Source organism: Phyllostomus discolor, chromosome 9, assembly GCF_004126475.2.
Source record: "Phyllostomus discolor isolate MPI-MPIP mPhyDis1 chromosome 9, mPhyDis1.pri.v3, whole genome shotgun sequence".
Taxonomy (NCBI): domain Eukaryota; kingdom Metazoa; phylum Chordata; class Mammalia; order Chiroptera; family Phyllostomidae; genus Phyllostomus; species Phyllostomus discolor.
The window spans coordinates 98,677,982-98,693,413 of NC_040911.2; the positions used below are offsets into that span (position 1 = coordinate 98,677,982).

General features: G+C 58.4%; 1 protein-coding gene across 2 annotated transcripts in view; it reads right to left on the bottom strand.

Moving 5' to 3' along the window:
* Positions 1-934: 934 nt before the first annotated feature.
* Positions 935-15,432, bottom strand: part of ATP9A (ATPase phospholipid transporting 9A (putative)) — a 104,537-nt gene continuing 90,039 nt past the window's right edge. For both annotated transcript variants that reach the window (XM_028524224.2, XM_036009970.1), the window contains exons 20-28: positions 14,034-14,123; positions 13,808-13,952; positions 13,036-13,100; positions 10,157-10,312; positions 7,269-7,333; positions 5,441-5,549; positions 4,880-4,937; positions 2,897-3,100; positions 935-1,493 (exon numbers count right to left, since the gene is read on the bottom strand). In XM_028524224.2, the coding sequence (XP_028380025.1) occupies positions 1,357-1,493; positions 2,897-3,100; positions 4,880-4,937; positions 5,441-5,549; positions 7,269-7,333; positions 10,157-10,312; positions 13,036-13,100; positions 13,808-13,952; positions 14,034-14,123 (1,029 nt within the window). In that variant the 3' untranslated portion in view covers positions 935-1,356. The remainder of the gene's footprint in view (positions 1,494-2,896; positions 3,101-4,879; positions 4,938-5,440; positions 5,550-7,268; positions 7,334-10,156; positions 10,313-13,035; positions 13,101-13,807; positions 13,953-14,033; positions 14,124-15,432) is intronic.

The following is a 15,432-nucleotide window of genomic DNA, read 5'->3' on the forward strand; positions in this document are numbered from 1 at the left end:
AAGGTCACCCAGGACCCTGAACTCTTCTTCCTCATGGCACGCACGTGTGGCCGCTGCGAGCAGGGGCTGGGCAAACCAAGAACGCCCAGCCCTGTCACGTCCGGCGCTTGCACACTCCCTTGTTGCCCTGAACCGAGAAGCCGCAGCTTCCTTCTCTCTCTCTCTCTCTCTCTCTCTCTCTCTCTCACACACACACACACCCCATCCCAGTGGGGGAGGGGTCTCTACCGCTGGCTGCCTCTCAGAGGTTCCCCTTGAAATCCGTAGGCTGTGGACAGAGCCCGGTCCCGGCGCTACAGCCGGGCCTCCTTGCTTGAAGCTGCCACCGTGCCCGGCCGCGTGGTAAGAGGCCCCTGCCCCTGGCCGCTCATCCTCCATCAGTCCTCCCGACGGAAAACAGCCCTGTGCGGGAGTCAAGAGCCCCCACCCCTGACCTTTCCCCTTGGACCCGGCTTCCGAGCCGCGTGAGCTACTGAGCTACGCTGTCTACGGAATTAGTTGCCTCTCTCGTCGCCCCGTCGACACACTTCGGGGCTGTCCGGTGGCCCAGTTCCTGCGAGAGCAGCTCAGAAGGTGTCTGAGGGGGCCCCTCAGGCAGCCACGGGCTTGGTAATGGTTACCAGGTCCGAACAAAGCAGAAGAACACCTCTGAAATTGGTTTACGAGGTGGCAGGTGACCTTAACTCCAGGGCCGCGGGTGTCGAATCGGACGCAGGATGGCGTGGGGTTTACGGCCTTCGGGCCCCTGGCCTCTCCTGGTCCCGTTGGAACCCTAGGGTGCCCGTGCAGCTCAGGACTCGGGGCCACCTGACAGAGCACGCCCGGCACTCCCACATCGGGACTGGCATCTGGACAGCTCTGTACCAGGTGCCACTGTCTCGTCCTCGAAACCTCCACCGAGAGCTCTCCGCTTCTCTACAACCGGGTCCGAGACAGGAGCGAGACAGACGTCGAGAGTACAACAAACGTTAGGACAGTTCGGGGGGGGGGGGGGGGGAGAAAAGCAAACCCAAAAATCCTCTACAATCTTCGACTAGACAGAAACTTTTATCACAGGACAACAAAATTCAAGTCATAAGGGAGCTGGCACGCGACCCACAGAGAAGTCTCCTGGCCGGGCCGCCCGGAAGGACGAAGTCACGTTCACTCCGCCGGGCCTGCGCCGGCCCCTCCGGAGCCGCCCTCCGGTCCCGTCCGTCCGTGCAGGACTCCGGGCGGAGCCTCGCCGCGTCCCCACGGCACGCGTCCGCAGCTCCGGCCAAGTCCTCGGCGGCGGTTCCGAGACACGGAACTCGCACTCTGTCCGTCTGTCCGTCAGGAGAGCAGGGGCCAGCGCCCCTCCAGCGAGCGCGCCGCCTACGACGTGAGCTTGGAGTAGCTGGGGGGCGAGAACCGCCTGCGCAGATACTTGAGGATGTAGAGGGGGAGGCAGCTGACCAGGGTGATCACAGACACTTTCCACAGGAAGGACAGGGAGGCGATGAAGTACACGTCTGCGGGCAAACGGGGAGACGGCGTGAGCGGGCGAGGGCGCGCCACAGGGCGCCTGCGGTCCCCAGGCGGCCGTGGCAGCTGCCTCCCGTCCCCAGCACGCGGCACCCCTCCCCACCCCCACCTCCGGCCTCAGCTCCCGGCCTCCACTCTGTCTCTAAGGAGACCGCCGTGCCACCAGCTGAAAGCCCGTCAAAGCTGTCGGGCTGACTGTCCTCGGTCTCCCTGCCCTCTGCCCTGCTTCTGGACTCCTGCCACTCGACAAACCGCTCCTTTCAGCAGCCAGCGAAAGGAAGCTGCAGACAGACGACAACCCTCACAGGTGTTTGTGATTTGGGATCTGACGGCTGGGGACTGACTTCTTAAACACGGCCGCCAGAGAGCAGCAAGTGGCCCTCCACGCACGTTTCTGCTTCCCAGCAGCTTTCCCCTCCGCCTGGGTGCTGCTCAGAGCTGAGCACCCCCCACCCCAGACAGGCACGCCCCCTTCTGTGACTTAGGACGTAAACCCTGCACTTACACCGTCTTGGCGAGAAAGAGAGAGAGAGAGAGAGAGAGAGAGAGGGAGGGAGGGAGGAGGGAGGGACAGCTTGTGCCTTTCAACAGTACATGGAGGGGAGGCCCCAGTAAACAGCCTCCCCACTGCCCGCACCTGAACACAGGGTGGGGAAAACGCAGCTGGCTTTTACTAAGCACCTACTAAGTGCCAGGCCTGAAGCCCACCCTGTGCTGCTTACTGAGTCCTGTGGCAGGGCCACATCTAAAGTGACCAACCACGGTTTCTGGACGGCAGAACTCATGTCTTCTAACCCACGGGACCTTCCCCAGCCTCAAGCCATTGGGCACATAGTAGGTGCTCACAAAACCCATTCTGAGAAACTTTTGGGGACAACGGTCAAACTATGCTAAGACTTCACTGTTCACAAGGATGCTCCTTTATCTTGACCAAAACCGTCTTAAGGAGTGCTCGCTGATACACAAGAGTCGTCATCAAAGACGTTTTCATGGTACAGCAGCTTCTCAGCTGAGTAAGGGCCAGGTCCTGCCAGACTGCTGTGCACTCACGAGCAAGAACTGGACACTCACGTCGCCACAGCTCCGCAGAGCCCCGCACAGTGGTCGGCTCCCTGAGAAACCCACCAGGTTTCTGTTCGCTTAGAAAGCATCCTCTCCTGAGCCACTTGGCGTAGCCCGGTTCTAAAGGAAAACACGCTACACAGAGACCACGCCTGCCAGCCTCGGTTCCAGGTGGCTGGGTCACAACTGCCACTTGTCCCAAGGGGACACCAGTAAGACAACGGGGGCAGCAGAGTCCTGCCGGACAAAGAGCCCAGGACCCGAGAGCTGGGGAGGCCTCTGCCCCCCCCAGGACAGGTTCTCCCCCCACAGGGGGGCGGTGTCTCACCGATGAACTCGTGCAGGAACACCAGGGAGGCGATGTAGCAGGCCAGGCTGAGCAGCTCGGCCACGGTCATGAGCCAGTGCCAGGTCTGGATGGTCAGGGCCACCATCAGCAGCTCGGTGAGGATCAGCGACGTGAAGGAGATCGCCACGATGTGGACGAACTCCGACTCGAACAGCAGCAGCGCGCCGTACATGATGGTGCTGCCTGGGGGCGCGGAGAGAGTCCGGGTGGGGGAGGGGCCGCGGCTGCCCCCGAAGCCCCCTCCGCCGGGCGCCGCCCCTCCACACGTCCCCACCCGAGGCTCACGCTGCTCACACACACGAGGCCCCCTTTTGATCCCCCCCCCCGGCAAAGTAGATACGAAAGACACCACGTGTTACGTGAGTGGTGCTTTACGCAAGTTCTGAAGAGGCAGCACATTCTAGTCTCCTGATTTCCCCCTCTGATCCGGCAGGACAGTCTCTAACTGCAGGGGCTTGGGGCGGGGAGAGGGAGGAGGAGAGGGTAACTGTCTGAAGTGGATGGGGGAGGAAATACATTATTTAAAGTGGTAGAGGTGGGAAGTCACAAAAAAACAAACACGTGTGATCCCCCTGGACCCGGTTCTGCAGCAGCCACCGTCAGATGCAGACAGCTGGTCCGGCGGTTTCCAGGGGCGGCCAGGAGGGGAGACGAGGGGTCTGGGGTCGAGTGGGCACAGTTCAGTTCTGCCAGGTGAAAAAGTCCTAGAGACCTGTCCCATGGACGTGTTGATATACCGGACACGGCTGAACTGGACACCCCAGGAGTTCAGGTGGTAAATTTTATATGAAATGACAGAGGTGACCCACAGGGACACTCAAAGAACTGTGCACGGCGGGGACCGGACGGACCGTGCCTCACTGAGCAAAAACACTCCGGCACAAGAGCAGCACTCGGAGGCAGGGCCCGGCAAGAAACCCCCAGACGCCCCGGTGCCTGCCTGTCACAACCTGTCACAACCTGTCAGTCAGGACCGGCGGGAGATGCAGGGGGCGGGATGCAGCACCACCACCCACTATCATGCACTTTCATACAGGGTTTGCTTTCTTTAATGAGATGCGCCTTGACACACTCCTTAAAAATACCCCCTTTCGCTTTTACTAGAAGTTTTATTTTTATTTATTTTTAAAGACAGGGGAAGGGAGGGAGAGAAACGTTGGCTGCCTCTTGCACACACCCCACCCAGGGACCGAACCCATAACCCAGGCACGTGGCTGGACCGGGAATCGAACCGGCAACCTTTCACTTTGCAGGACGATGCCACACCGACTGAGCCACACTGGTCAAGGCTCCCCCTTTCACTGTTTAATGGGGACTTAACGACCTGCCAGCAAACTCAACGGTCTCTGCACGCTTTGTGCACCCGTCAGCAGAAAACACTAACAGTGAACCCGAACATGTGTATTTGCACGGTGTATACACACGTGCCGGTGTAGAGCGGCATTAGGACCATGGTACACAATTTGCACTATAAAACATACAGAAAACACAGACATTCTAAAAAGAGGGAGAAAAAAATGAAAACAAAATCAAGGGAAGCTTTGATATTTTCTTCTCAAACTTCAATAAATGGTCTTACGGTCTGAGCGACGGACCCCTCCCTGGAGGCCGCTGAAATAAACATTTTTCAAAAATGACACCTGACCTCAGAAAAAGGGATCGCCTTTTGCTGCCGAGGCTCAAACACCTCAGCAGGTTTGGATCAGGACTGAGCACACTTTTCCCTGACTCCGTCTCATTAAGCTGACAGCACCGTCTCGCACAGGGGGACCCGCCCCCAGGGCCGCATGTCCGAGTCCGCAGGACATGCTGAGGGGGCTTCCCCCGGGCGCACGCTGCCACGCTCCGCTCTGCTGTTTTGGGGGCCCGGCTGCTCCTCATCCTACAGACAGCGGGGCGGCGAGGCTGGCCCTGGGGTCGGGCCCAGAGCAGAAGACGGGCGGTGCTCTCGCCCTGCCTTACCTTGATAGATGCTGATCAAAACCCATATCAGGAACGTCTTGTAGGACAACGGCCGCCCCTGGATGGGAGGAAGACAGGACAGGTTACGGAGCGAGGCCCACCTGGGGTGCCCGGATGAGGCGAGGCCGCCTGCCTGTCCCCAGCAAAGGAAGTTTTTTTAAAGAGAACTGATATTATACAGAAATAAACCTGCCCTTTAGTATAAAAAACCCTTGAGAACAAAGAAATGAAGTCATATGTGCACACACACACTTTTTAGCAGTGTGTGTACAAACACTTGTAGCAGCAGACACAAGTGGCAGGTGCAAAATGGGACTGTCAGGGGCTCTGCGGACACTGGTGGCAGGTCTGTGTCCAGGTCACGTATCAGTGTGTCGTTTGATATTCTTCACATGTGCCCGCGCAACTTTCTTAAGGGCCCCACACACTCCCACACCCTCCTCCCCAAAGCCATCGGTCCAAGTGTGTTCCAATCAGAAACCTTACACAGGAAACACAGCAGGAGGGATGAAGAAAGGGAGGGGAGGGGGCAGGGAGAGAGCGGGGAGGGGCCCGGCGGACCTTGAGGAGATCCTTGTAGAGCTCGGGATACAGCATGGCGACCTCCGACTTGACGTCTTTGTCCAAGACCAGCGAGAAGACAGGGAACATGGTGTAGATGGTGGAGTACCTAGAGAGAAAGCCGCCGCAGGTGAGGCGCGGCCCTGGAACGGGAGCCCTGTGCCCGCCCAGCCTCCGGAGCCGGACTCCCACTCGGCCACCGACGGCGGCATGCGCAGCGTCTGTTCGAGCCAGGGCCAGTTCTGAGCACGGGAGGGTCAAGGTGAAGAGCAGACGGAAACGTCTGCCCTCCGCGAGCTAGTGAGGGAGTCGGTCGCCAACTCCAGGAAACTGCGCCACGTGCTGGAGGTCAATGCTGAGGAGGACGGTGTACGGGGCGGGGGGGGGGGGGCCAGACATGGGGTGAGGCGGGGGTCAACTTCAGAGAGGCGGCCAAGGCAAGTGACACCGATGAACACCCACGGGGGGGAGGGGGGGGGGGCCACGCAGACATCGGCGGGAAGAGCGTCCCAGGCAGGGGGCACAGTGAGCGCAAAGGCCCTGGGGCGGGGATGTGTCTGTCCTGTCTGTAGGACGGCGAGGCGGCCAGGGGGCCAGAGCTGAGGGGCAGAGGGAGGAGGAGATCAGGGCTGGGAGGGAACAGGGCCCAGGCCACAGGAGGCCTCATGGGGCAGGGAAGCCCTGGCTACACTCAGGCATGCTTTTCTTTTTTTTTTTCATTCTTTGCTTTCTTTTCTTTCTTCTCTCTCTCTCTCTCTCTCCCCTTTCCTTCCTTCCCTCCCTCCCTCCCTCCCTTCCTTCCTGATTCTCCCAGGAACTAACAAAAGACATCATCTTTTTTTTTTTTTTTAATCCTCACCCAAGGACACTTTTTTCATTGCTTAATTTTTTGAAATAGGAAGGGAGACAGGGAGAGGGAGCGAGAAAGTGCCATGGTGAGAGAGAAACAGGGAACGGTTGCCTCCTGTGTGCACCCCAACCGGGGATCAAACCCACAACCTGGGTGTGTGCCCTGACTGGGGGGTCAAACCCGTGACCTTTTGGTCTACGGGATGAGGCTCCCGCCCACTGAGCCACACCGGCCGGGCAGAAGAGTCCATTTCTCCGATTAGAACCCCAGCACCCACTCGCAGGCTGACTCTCAGAACAGAGGAGGGCGGAAGGCGCACTCAGTGGGAGTGTCCCCTGGGGCTGGCGGGCCTCTCCGTGCCTCTTCGGGACCGGAAGTGCTCCCTGAGCCTCCCCACCTAGGGCATGTGGTAACCAACCCCACCGACCCGGGCACCTTCTCTGCACTGGGCAAAAGGAATGTTACGAATTCCAGGCCAGGGGCTGGTGGCAGCAAACGCCCAGGTGACACCCTCCTGACGGGTCAGTGGCACGCAGGGGTTGAGCTCTGCGGCGTGCCTGAGGGAGAGAGCGAGCGAGGCTCTGCCCGCCTCGCTGACCCAGCAGCGGGATGTCCGGGCCAGGGTCAGCCCGCTCCAGGCCCGGCTTTTCTCTTTCTCCAGGGGCCCAGGGGGATGGCCGCACCGGGCTCTGGTCGCCAGCCGGCCCATCACCGCAACCTGCTGTGGGCATGAGCTGTCCCTTGCCAGCCCCACCCGGCCCGGCATGCGGACCCCGAGCCTGCCAGACCTGACCTCCTGGGTCTGGTGACGGGCTCGGCCATGCCAAAGCACAGCAATCCCAGTGGATTTCCCAACAGCGCTGCTGGGCCCAGCCTGCCTGGCCACGTGGGGGCTGTTTACACGACGTTTCTCCTCTCTGTTGTGGCCCTTCCGGGTGGTTTCACGAAAAAGTCACTGCCTTGCCTGGGCTGCCTTACCCGATGATGAGGAACCCTTGGTACAGGGGGACGGAGGCGAAGTAGAACACCGAGGAAAAGACGGCCTGTGCGGAGCAGAGAGGAGGACAGGTCAGCGGACATCAGCAGGACAGGAAGGAAGCCCTGGCTCGTGCTCCTAAAGTCAGCGCCCAGCTCCTACCGAGGGCTCATTCCACACCGGAGCACGTCAGCGCACTTAACGCTCACGACGACCTTGTGGAATAGGTACCGTTGCCATCGTCCCCACGTGACCAGTGACAAAAGGCACAGAGTGGTTCCGTGATTTGCCCAAGATCACACAGCTCACGCGTGACAGAGCCAGGACTCACACCAGGGAGCTCCACCCTCAACCCTGTTGTGAGCATGTGATTAAGTTCCGTGAGCTCAGGGAGTCTCCAGAACCACGCATGGGACTGAGTGCTAGTATCACCTGGACTGGGCGGAAGGGCAAACGGAGCAGGTAAAGGGCACGTCGGGACTCTGCCCCCTCCCCACCCCCGTCTCCAGAGCCCACACCCCCAACAGCTCAGAAACCCGCCTCTCCGGACGTGCAGCCCATAAACGGGCTGACATGGAACCTGATACGGAAACCACCCTCCACCCTGAGGGTATCCACCCACCAGTTACCCTGGAGGCGAGGGTGGAAGAGGAGGCTTTACTTTGTTCCCTACGTGTTGTAATATTTTTGAAAATATTACAAACCGCCACTGGACAAAAGCAATAAAGATATTCACAAACCCTTCCCAAAACCTCTGCTTCCTGACTTGGGAACTATCACCGACCGGCGGCGAAACCCTAGAGGGGAGAGCAAATCAGGCCTGACGCCCTCCGCACCTCTCCAGGCTCGCAGAGGGGAAGCAGTGGGACGGGACGGGGGCAGGATGGGGGGGAACTGTTGCCTGGAGACTTTCCGAAAACAGAACATGGAGGGAAAGGCTGAGCCAGCCCAGTGATCAGAAAGAGTGTCTAACCCGAGACGTTTCCCCCTGTATCACCTGCTACAGGTGTTTGCTTGGCACAGAACCCAGACCCTAGGGCCACGGTCCCTGGCAGCCCTGGCCGCACCCTGGTCATGACCTCAGACCTGAAAGGTGAAAGCCACTTTTCAAATAACTCCTCAGCCAGGCTGGGCCGCTGCGGACAAGGGGCGGCTGTAAGGAGGTCAAAAACCTGGTGTTTGGTTTTGCAACTCACCACTGAGAGCCCTTCTCCAAAAGCACGGGGCTGACCACAAAGACGCCGTCTCTACAAGAGCACTTCGGGGGAGTGGGCAGGGAAAACCAGTACGCTATGTCTGTATCTATCAAAGAGACCAAGGCCGAGGTCTAATTCTAACAGGCGCTTGCTCTTGGCCAGCCACTTTCAGCACAGTGGACAGGGGTTAAGGGCATTTTTCTAGCACCAAGAACAATCTCTCCTCGTGCAGTATTTTCTGAATCAGCGGTAACATACAAGCCTCACAGAAGTCAGCTCACCAGGCTGGCGGCTGTGTGCCGGCCCAGGGGCGAGCTGGTTGATCTCCCAGGGATTAAACCACGGTACTATCCAGTTCCACTGACGAGCCCACATAAATTAGAAGCACAGGTGTGGTCGGACGAACCACACCGGCTGTTTGGGTTCAGAGCACACCGAAGAAAACCACTTTAAGGCCCCCACACTCACAGACGCAGCAGACATTAAGCAGACATTAAACACACACACAGTCACCCCAAAGGGCAGGCATGGACGAGGCCGCGAAGAGCGAATGCTCGCCAACGGACCAGCACCGCCTGACTCACTCCGGAAGGCAGGGGGCGCCTCATGCCCTTGTGTCTGACTCGACACCTTTCCTACATATGAAGATGTCGCCTTGTTTTATACACAATCCCACTTTACTTTTATTAATAATAGTAAAAATGCCTTCAGCACTTGGTCCCTGATAAAATTCTCTGCTTTTCAAAGGAACCCTGTGTGCGAGGCGAGGCTGGTCTTATCCCCGTGTCACAGGTGGAGAGATGGAGGCCCAGAGGGGCAAAGCGGTTTGCTCATGGCATCACAGACACAGTAAGTCCTCACCTAACTTGGGCGATAGGTTCTGTGCCTTTAATTGGAACGATACATAGTGAAACAAGCTTTCACCATAGGCTGAGTTAAAAAGGAGTTACGTTCTCGTGACATTCAGTTCCCAATGTTATAATGAAACAATGTTGAACAAATGGACATCATCCAAGGACCTGCTGTACTTAGTGATTTGGTCGGAAAATGACGTGAGTTCCAAGATACCTCACCTCTACGTTCTCACCGCTTAACCGGGAGTATTTTCGCCTAAATGCCCGTGGAGGAAAATCAGTCAGTGAGTTTGTCAACACCCAAAACGTTTTCTTTCCTCTGCTCTGGCCCTCTGCCTAGGACACAGCTAGCTGCCATGGTCGCTCCGCACCGAGGGCTCCGAGGAAGAGACCCTGGGGAAGGGCGCAGGCCTGGGGTCCCCCTGTCTGAGCAGACTGCACCCCTGAGCCTCAGACTCCCCGTCTGTGGAGTGGACGCAGGCTACTGTGGACATGGAGTCCAATGCCCGGCGTACAGGAAGCTCTCGAGAACAGCAAGGTTTTCTTCTTTGCAGTTATTCGCTGTCAGCCCTTATTTCTGCCTGAGAAAAACTCAGCATCCACTCAGCATTTAACTGCTTTTTCCCCCCACTGGCAAACCCATTATAACTCACTTCCAATTCTAACACCCGTGGTCATTGACACGACACCCCAAGAAATGAGGAGCCCGGAGCAATCCGAGGTCGACCAGCTGCCCAGAGCGGGCAACAGCTCCGAGACACCGCCTCCTCCTCGCCCCCGGGCTTTTCCCAGGGGAGCCGCACGCACCTGGGCAGAGGGGCCGGCCGCCTGCCTACCCACCTGCATGGTGCTGATGCACAGGCTCCGGTGGATGACGAACTGACTGAGGGCGGCGGACCGCTTGTAGCTGTTGCGCCCGTGCACCATGAGCAGCCGGCCGAGGTGCTTGAACTGCGTGATGGAGAAGTCCGCCGCCAGCGAGGCCTGCTTTCCTTCCTGCAATCCGACGAGATGGGGCGCCGTCAGAGGCACGCGAGGTCAAGGCAAACACACTCGTTTTAATTGAAAAGGCAAGACCCGGGAGGGAGATCTTTGAAGCACTTCGCGAAAGGGGCTCTTTGGTTTCCAGCTACACACAGCTGGCGGTCCTCGTCTAAGTCTGATTTAAAAAGAGGAATTTATTTAAACGAGAAACATTCGGAATCACAGGGAGTCGTAATTTGGAGGTCAAACGGACCTAGTCTGAGGCCCCGGGGGCACGGCCCGCTCCACAGCGTGCAGCAGAGGCAGGGGCTCGTCCAGAGACGGGCGATTCGGAGCGCTCGGTTCCCCGAGGGGCTGCGCACGCCCGGGAAGCGGGTGCCGCCAGCAACACGCACACCGGGGATCGGGTGCCGCCAGCAACACGCACACCGGGGATCGGGTGCCGCCAGCAACACGCACACCGGGAAGCGGGTGCCCCAGCACTGTTAAACGGGACCTTGAAGGGCGCGCTCATGGACATGCTGCGCCGCACATTCACAGCAGCTGAAGTAATGCACGCTGCAGCCATATGATGGAGTTTTTTAAATCTTGTAACTTTAAAAAGTGCACGACAGACGCCCCTCACGGGACAGGTGGACATCAGAGCCTCCTCATTTCAGGCCCCAGGAAGACGAAGGTTCCCCTCAGGAGCTACCCACGCCCAGAGCACAGGCCGTGACTCGAACCAACCTGACCCCCGGCACCTGGGGGGCTGACCCCTCGAATCGTGGGGCTGACTCTACAGCTGACCCGAATGCTTCCAAGAGAGCCATGTCATGAACACCAACCCTCCCCCCCCCCAAAAAGACAGAGAAAGCGCACAAAACACTAAAGAAAGATTAAAGAGACATGAGGGCGTGCTGGTCACTGCAATGTGTGGCCTGTACATACTGCAGTTGGTTCCTGTAGATGTTTTTATCAGACATTTGGAGGACAACGGGAGCAACTGAACGGTGAAAACTACATGATATTCTATGACCGTGGCGTTTGGCGGGGGGAGAGAATGTGGTCTTGCACACGTGGGTGCCTGCACTCTTGAGAGGTCCACGCTGAGGCATCCGGGGTCACACACGACACCTGCACCTGGCTTTCAGCGGGCTCGGGGCACGGGGTGGGGGAGACAGAGATTGTGGCGATCATTAACGATCGGTAAACCGAAGCAAAGAGCGGAGAGGTGCTCGCTGTCCCATTTCAACTTCCCCAAAGGGCTGACGTTTTCAAAATAAAAGGTTTGAGAGAAGGTGAAAACCGACGGAGCTACACGCGCTGATGCAGAAAGAAACCCAAGGCATAACAGGTTTCAGGAAGCTGCATTAAAAATGCGTAATGTTTCCCATGTAAAATGATACATAAAAGTAACACTTGTATCTGTAGGTACATATGTAAATGTGTCCGTATGCACATATGTAAATGTGTATATAGACTATATACAGAGGCGGACACCTACTCTGAAGGTTTAATGGGGAGTAAACCCACTTCTGTAGGTTTACAGTTGTTCTTACGGAAAATACTACAACAATTAACGAGCAATAATAACACAAGAATCGGCTCTGTGTCACGTGCTCACTACTCCAAGCCTGCTTTTGCTCACGCCGGCACATACACGCTCACACCCAGTAACCCCCACACACAGACGCAAATTCTGAAGAACCACCAGTGTCACCAGTTAGAGGCAGCGATCTAGGAAAAGACAGTAAATCCACGTCTCGATTGTTCTAATTTTTTACAGTGACCACTTCTTCCTTTTATACCCCCCCCCAAAAAAACAACAAAGGCATTGGAGTTTAATTTTAAAGGGAAATGTTTTAGGTCTACAAAGACACGTGCAACGACTTCACCTACTGATTAAACGCGCACGTGCTTCCTCACACCTGCACTAAAGGCATCTGCAGAACCTCCCCTTCACGGGGCACTTACCTCCGCACCTTCAAACCACCGCCGCCGCGGACGAGGATGCAAAAACCGGGAAGGGTGAAGAAGGAAAAAAAGGGCTATGGGCCGGCCAAACCCACGGACACCCAGACCAAGAGGCACAGGGGAGCCTCGTGGGCCCTCAGTTCTGGCAAAGTTCGTGGCCAATAATATCTCTGCCAGCAGCGCAGGGCACTCATGAGAGAGGGCGGGGTGAACCGTGGGCGGCGAGCACGTGGTCGACGGGGAAGGAAACAGAAAAACTGTTGCAACTGCGTGCGCGCCTGAGATCCGACTGAGATCCGCCTAAGATCGCCGCAGCCGCCCAGGTCTCTCGGCGACGGGCCAGCCTGCCGCCAGGTTCCCCGGTCCCCGAGGGAGCAGCACACCGGGCGTTGGCTCGTTGGCTCGTGCCTCGCTCAACAAGGCCACTGCCAAGGAGAAGTCTGAAGGACATTCACTGTACCCTAAGAGTATGGCAAAAACCTCTCTTTTTAAAACTGAGGTTTATGACAAGCAAAAAAGAAAAAAAAAAAAAAACAAAAACCCAGCATGTGTCTGTAAGACACAGTGATGTGGGCTCTGGCTCCTGGGTAATGAGACCAGGTCATCAGGATACGCGGTTCCTTACAAGGTACAATTTCTAACGTGCAACTTCCAGAAGTACCAAAGCTGTGCCTTGGAGGGAAAAAGAGACCCCAGCTCGTGGGGCAGAGCAGCTCGCAGCCGAGGCCACGCCACCAGACCCTTCCACCCCGCGCCCGCGGCACCCCGTCCCGGCTCACCTTCCCCTCGACGCCCACGCCGCAGTCCGATTCCTGGATCATGCTGACGTCGTTGCCGCCGTCGCCTGCGGGCCGAGCAGAGCGGGGAGAGAAGCCGGAGAATTGGGGAGAGCCGAGAAACTTGGTTACTTGCAACCATCATACCTGGCTATTAGCCTTCGCCTCTTCACGGAGTGCTCACTCCACACTGCCGTTTCTGCACGGCTCCACCGAACCCACCCGCAGCCTGCGGCGTGGGCCCTCACTGTACGTGAGGGGGAGCCAGAGGGACCGCGTGACGGGCACTGACTGTTGGGCACTGACGGGCGCTGTGAAGGGTACTGTTTAAAAGGTACTCCGTTCATCTCTTGAGGACCCGGGGGGAAAGCCCTGGAATGATCCCACTCCTCCAACGAGCAGACCGAGGCTCAGACGGGTGAGGGGGGCCACCCAGTCACCCAGCCAGTAAAAACCAGCGGCGAGTGGGACCCATGTCCAGCTCCCGGGTGTGTGGTCCCCCCCCCCAGCTGCATCCCACATCGCTGGCAAAGGAAGTGCAAGCTCAAGCTCAGGAGAGAAGCCCTCAGGCGAGCGTATCCGCTCTTTCTCCAAGGGAAACAGTAAAAATAATAACTATGACAAAAATAGTGCCGAGTCCCTGGGGGAGAATACAATGACCTAATGAGCTAAGTGGCCCGGGGCAGTCTAAAGAACTCGGCAGTGGGATCTGATTATCCTGCCCGAAAACGGACCCCACGTCCCGGGGGGCAGGCCTGGGCCGCCGCCCACCTACCCACTGCACAGGTGAGCTTGCCAGTGCGCTCCTGCAGCAGCCGCACGATCTGGGCCTTCTGGGTGGGGGCGCAGCGGCAGCAGACCACGGCCGGGCACTGGCAGGCCAGCTCCATGAACTCGTACTCATAGTACTTGAGGCAGACCTGCAGGGGGAGGGAGGGGCCGGGTCAGCCAAGGTCACCTCCCCCAGGGCCGCAGGCAGGCGGGGGCGGGAGGCAGCCTACCTCCAGGGAGTCCCCAGAGATGACCAGGGCGCAGTCATGTTTCCTGCGGAAGGCGTTCAGCTCGAGGTGCGCCTCGCCACGGTTGGTCACCTGAGGGGGACAGAGGGGGGCGGAGGAGGCCTTGCTCTCTGGGGACCACAGCACGACAAACAGTAGTTTCCTGGAGCCGGAGCAAAGACAATGGCCGCCCGGCCAGGGGCTCCCGCCCCTGCCCTGCCTCTGGACCCGGAGCCAAATGAAATCCTGTTTGTGGTGATTCCGTGGGAATTGGGAGAGGCCGTGCACGGACCGTCCCCTTGCATTTCCCCATGACGGCTGTGACCCACATCGTAAATTAAGAGTGAAAAGCGACGCGCTTTCATCCTGTGCCAGCCCTTGCTCAGCACTCTGCACGGACTTGCCCTTGCGTGTCTCACAGGGACGCCGGGGGTGCCAAGCATGACGGCTCTCCCCTGCACGTTAGGAAACCCAAGCGGGGCGAGGTCGCCGGCCTGCCTGAAGAAACACAGCTGCGACCCCGGGGGCGGGCGCCTGGCGGCAGGGACCAGTGTCCCGGCCAAGGACCTGACCTCAACTAACCGCTGCGGGCTCCAGGGGCCTGTGGACCCGCGCTCAGCCCTGCCACTGCATGCCACTGCTGCATGCCACGGCAGCCTCGGCCACCCGTGTGAGCACGTGGGCGTACCTGCGTTCGAGTCGAACGTCATTTGCCAGAACGGGGCGGGGGGGGGGGGGGGGGGGGTTGGCCAGTGCGAGAGCCAGCAACCTGAGTTCTAGAACACACAGGGCAATGCTCGTGGTCTCAAACGTTCGTTCTCTCCGGGGGCGTCCAACCTGTGGCCCGAGGGCCACATGCAGCCCGACACAAAATAGTAAATTTGCTTGGAACATTACGAGTGGGGTTTTTTTCTGTGTGATTCTATGTCACAGTGGATTTGATGGGTGGCCAAGACAACTCTCCTTCCGGCGTGGCGCAGAGACACCCAAAGGCCGGACACCCCATTACCGTGGACACTGAGCCAGCAAACACGGAGGCCCTGCTCCTGGGGACACACGGGCCAGGGGCCCACGAGCCTCTGCTCACCGTGTTTTTGTCAAGCGATCAGCACCGAACCTCATTTTACGTGAGTTGCTGCTTGAAGACATCTTTCAAAACACGTATCTGCGGACACATCAGCACCCAACCCACGGCCAGAACTCACGCCCAGAGGCAGCCGATCGGACCCCTGCGTTCTCTCCGTGAGGCCCACCCCAGCCTCCCAGTGCTCGGGGGCAGCAGCCAGCCCCCGGCCTCTGCGCTGGGGGCCACCAATTGACACAGTGAAATCGCTAATGAGAAGCACAACAGTGCAAAACGGTGGCACTGAGTCAACCGTGAAAAGGTCGCTTGTGCACAGCG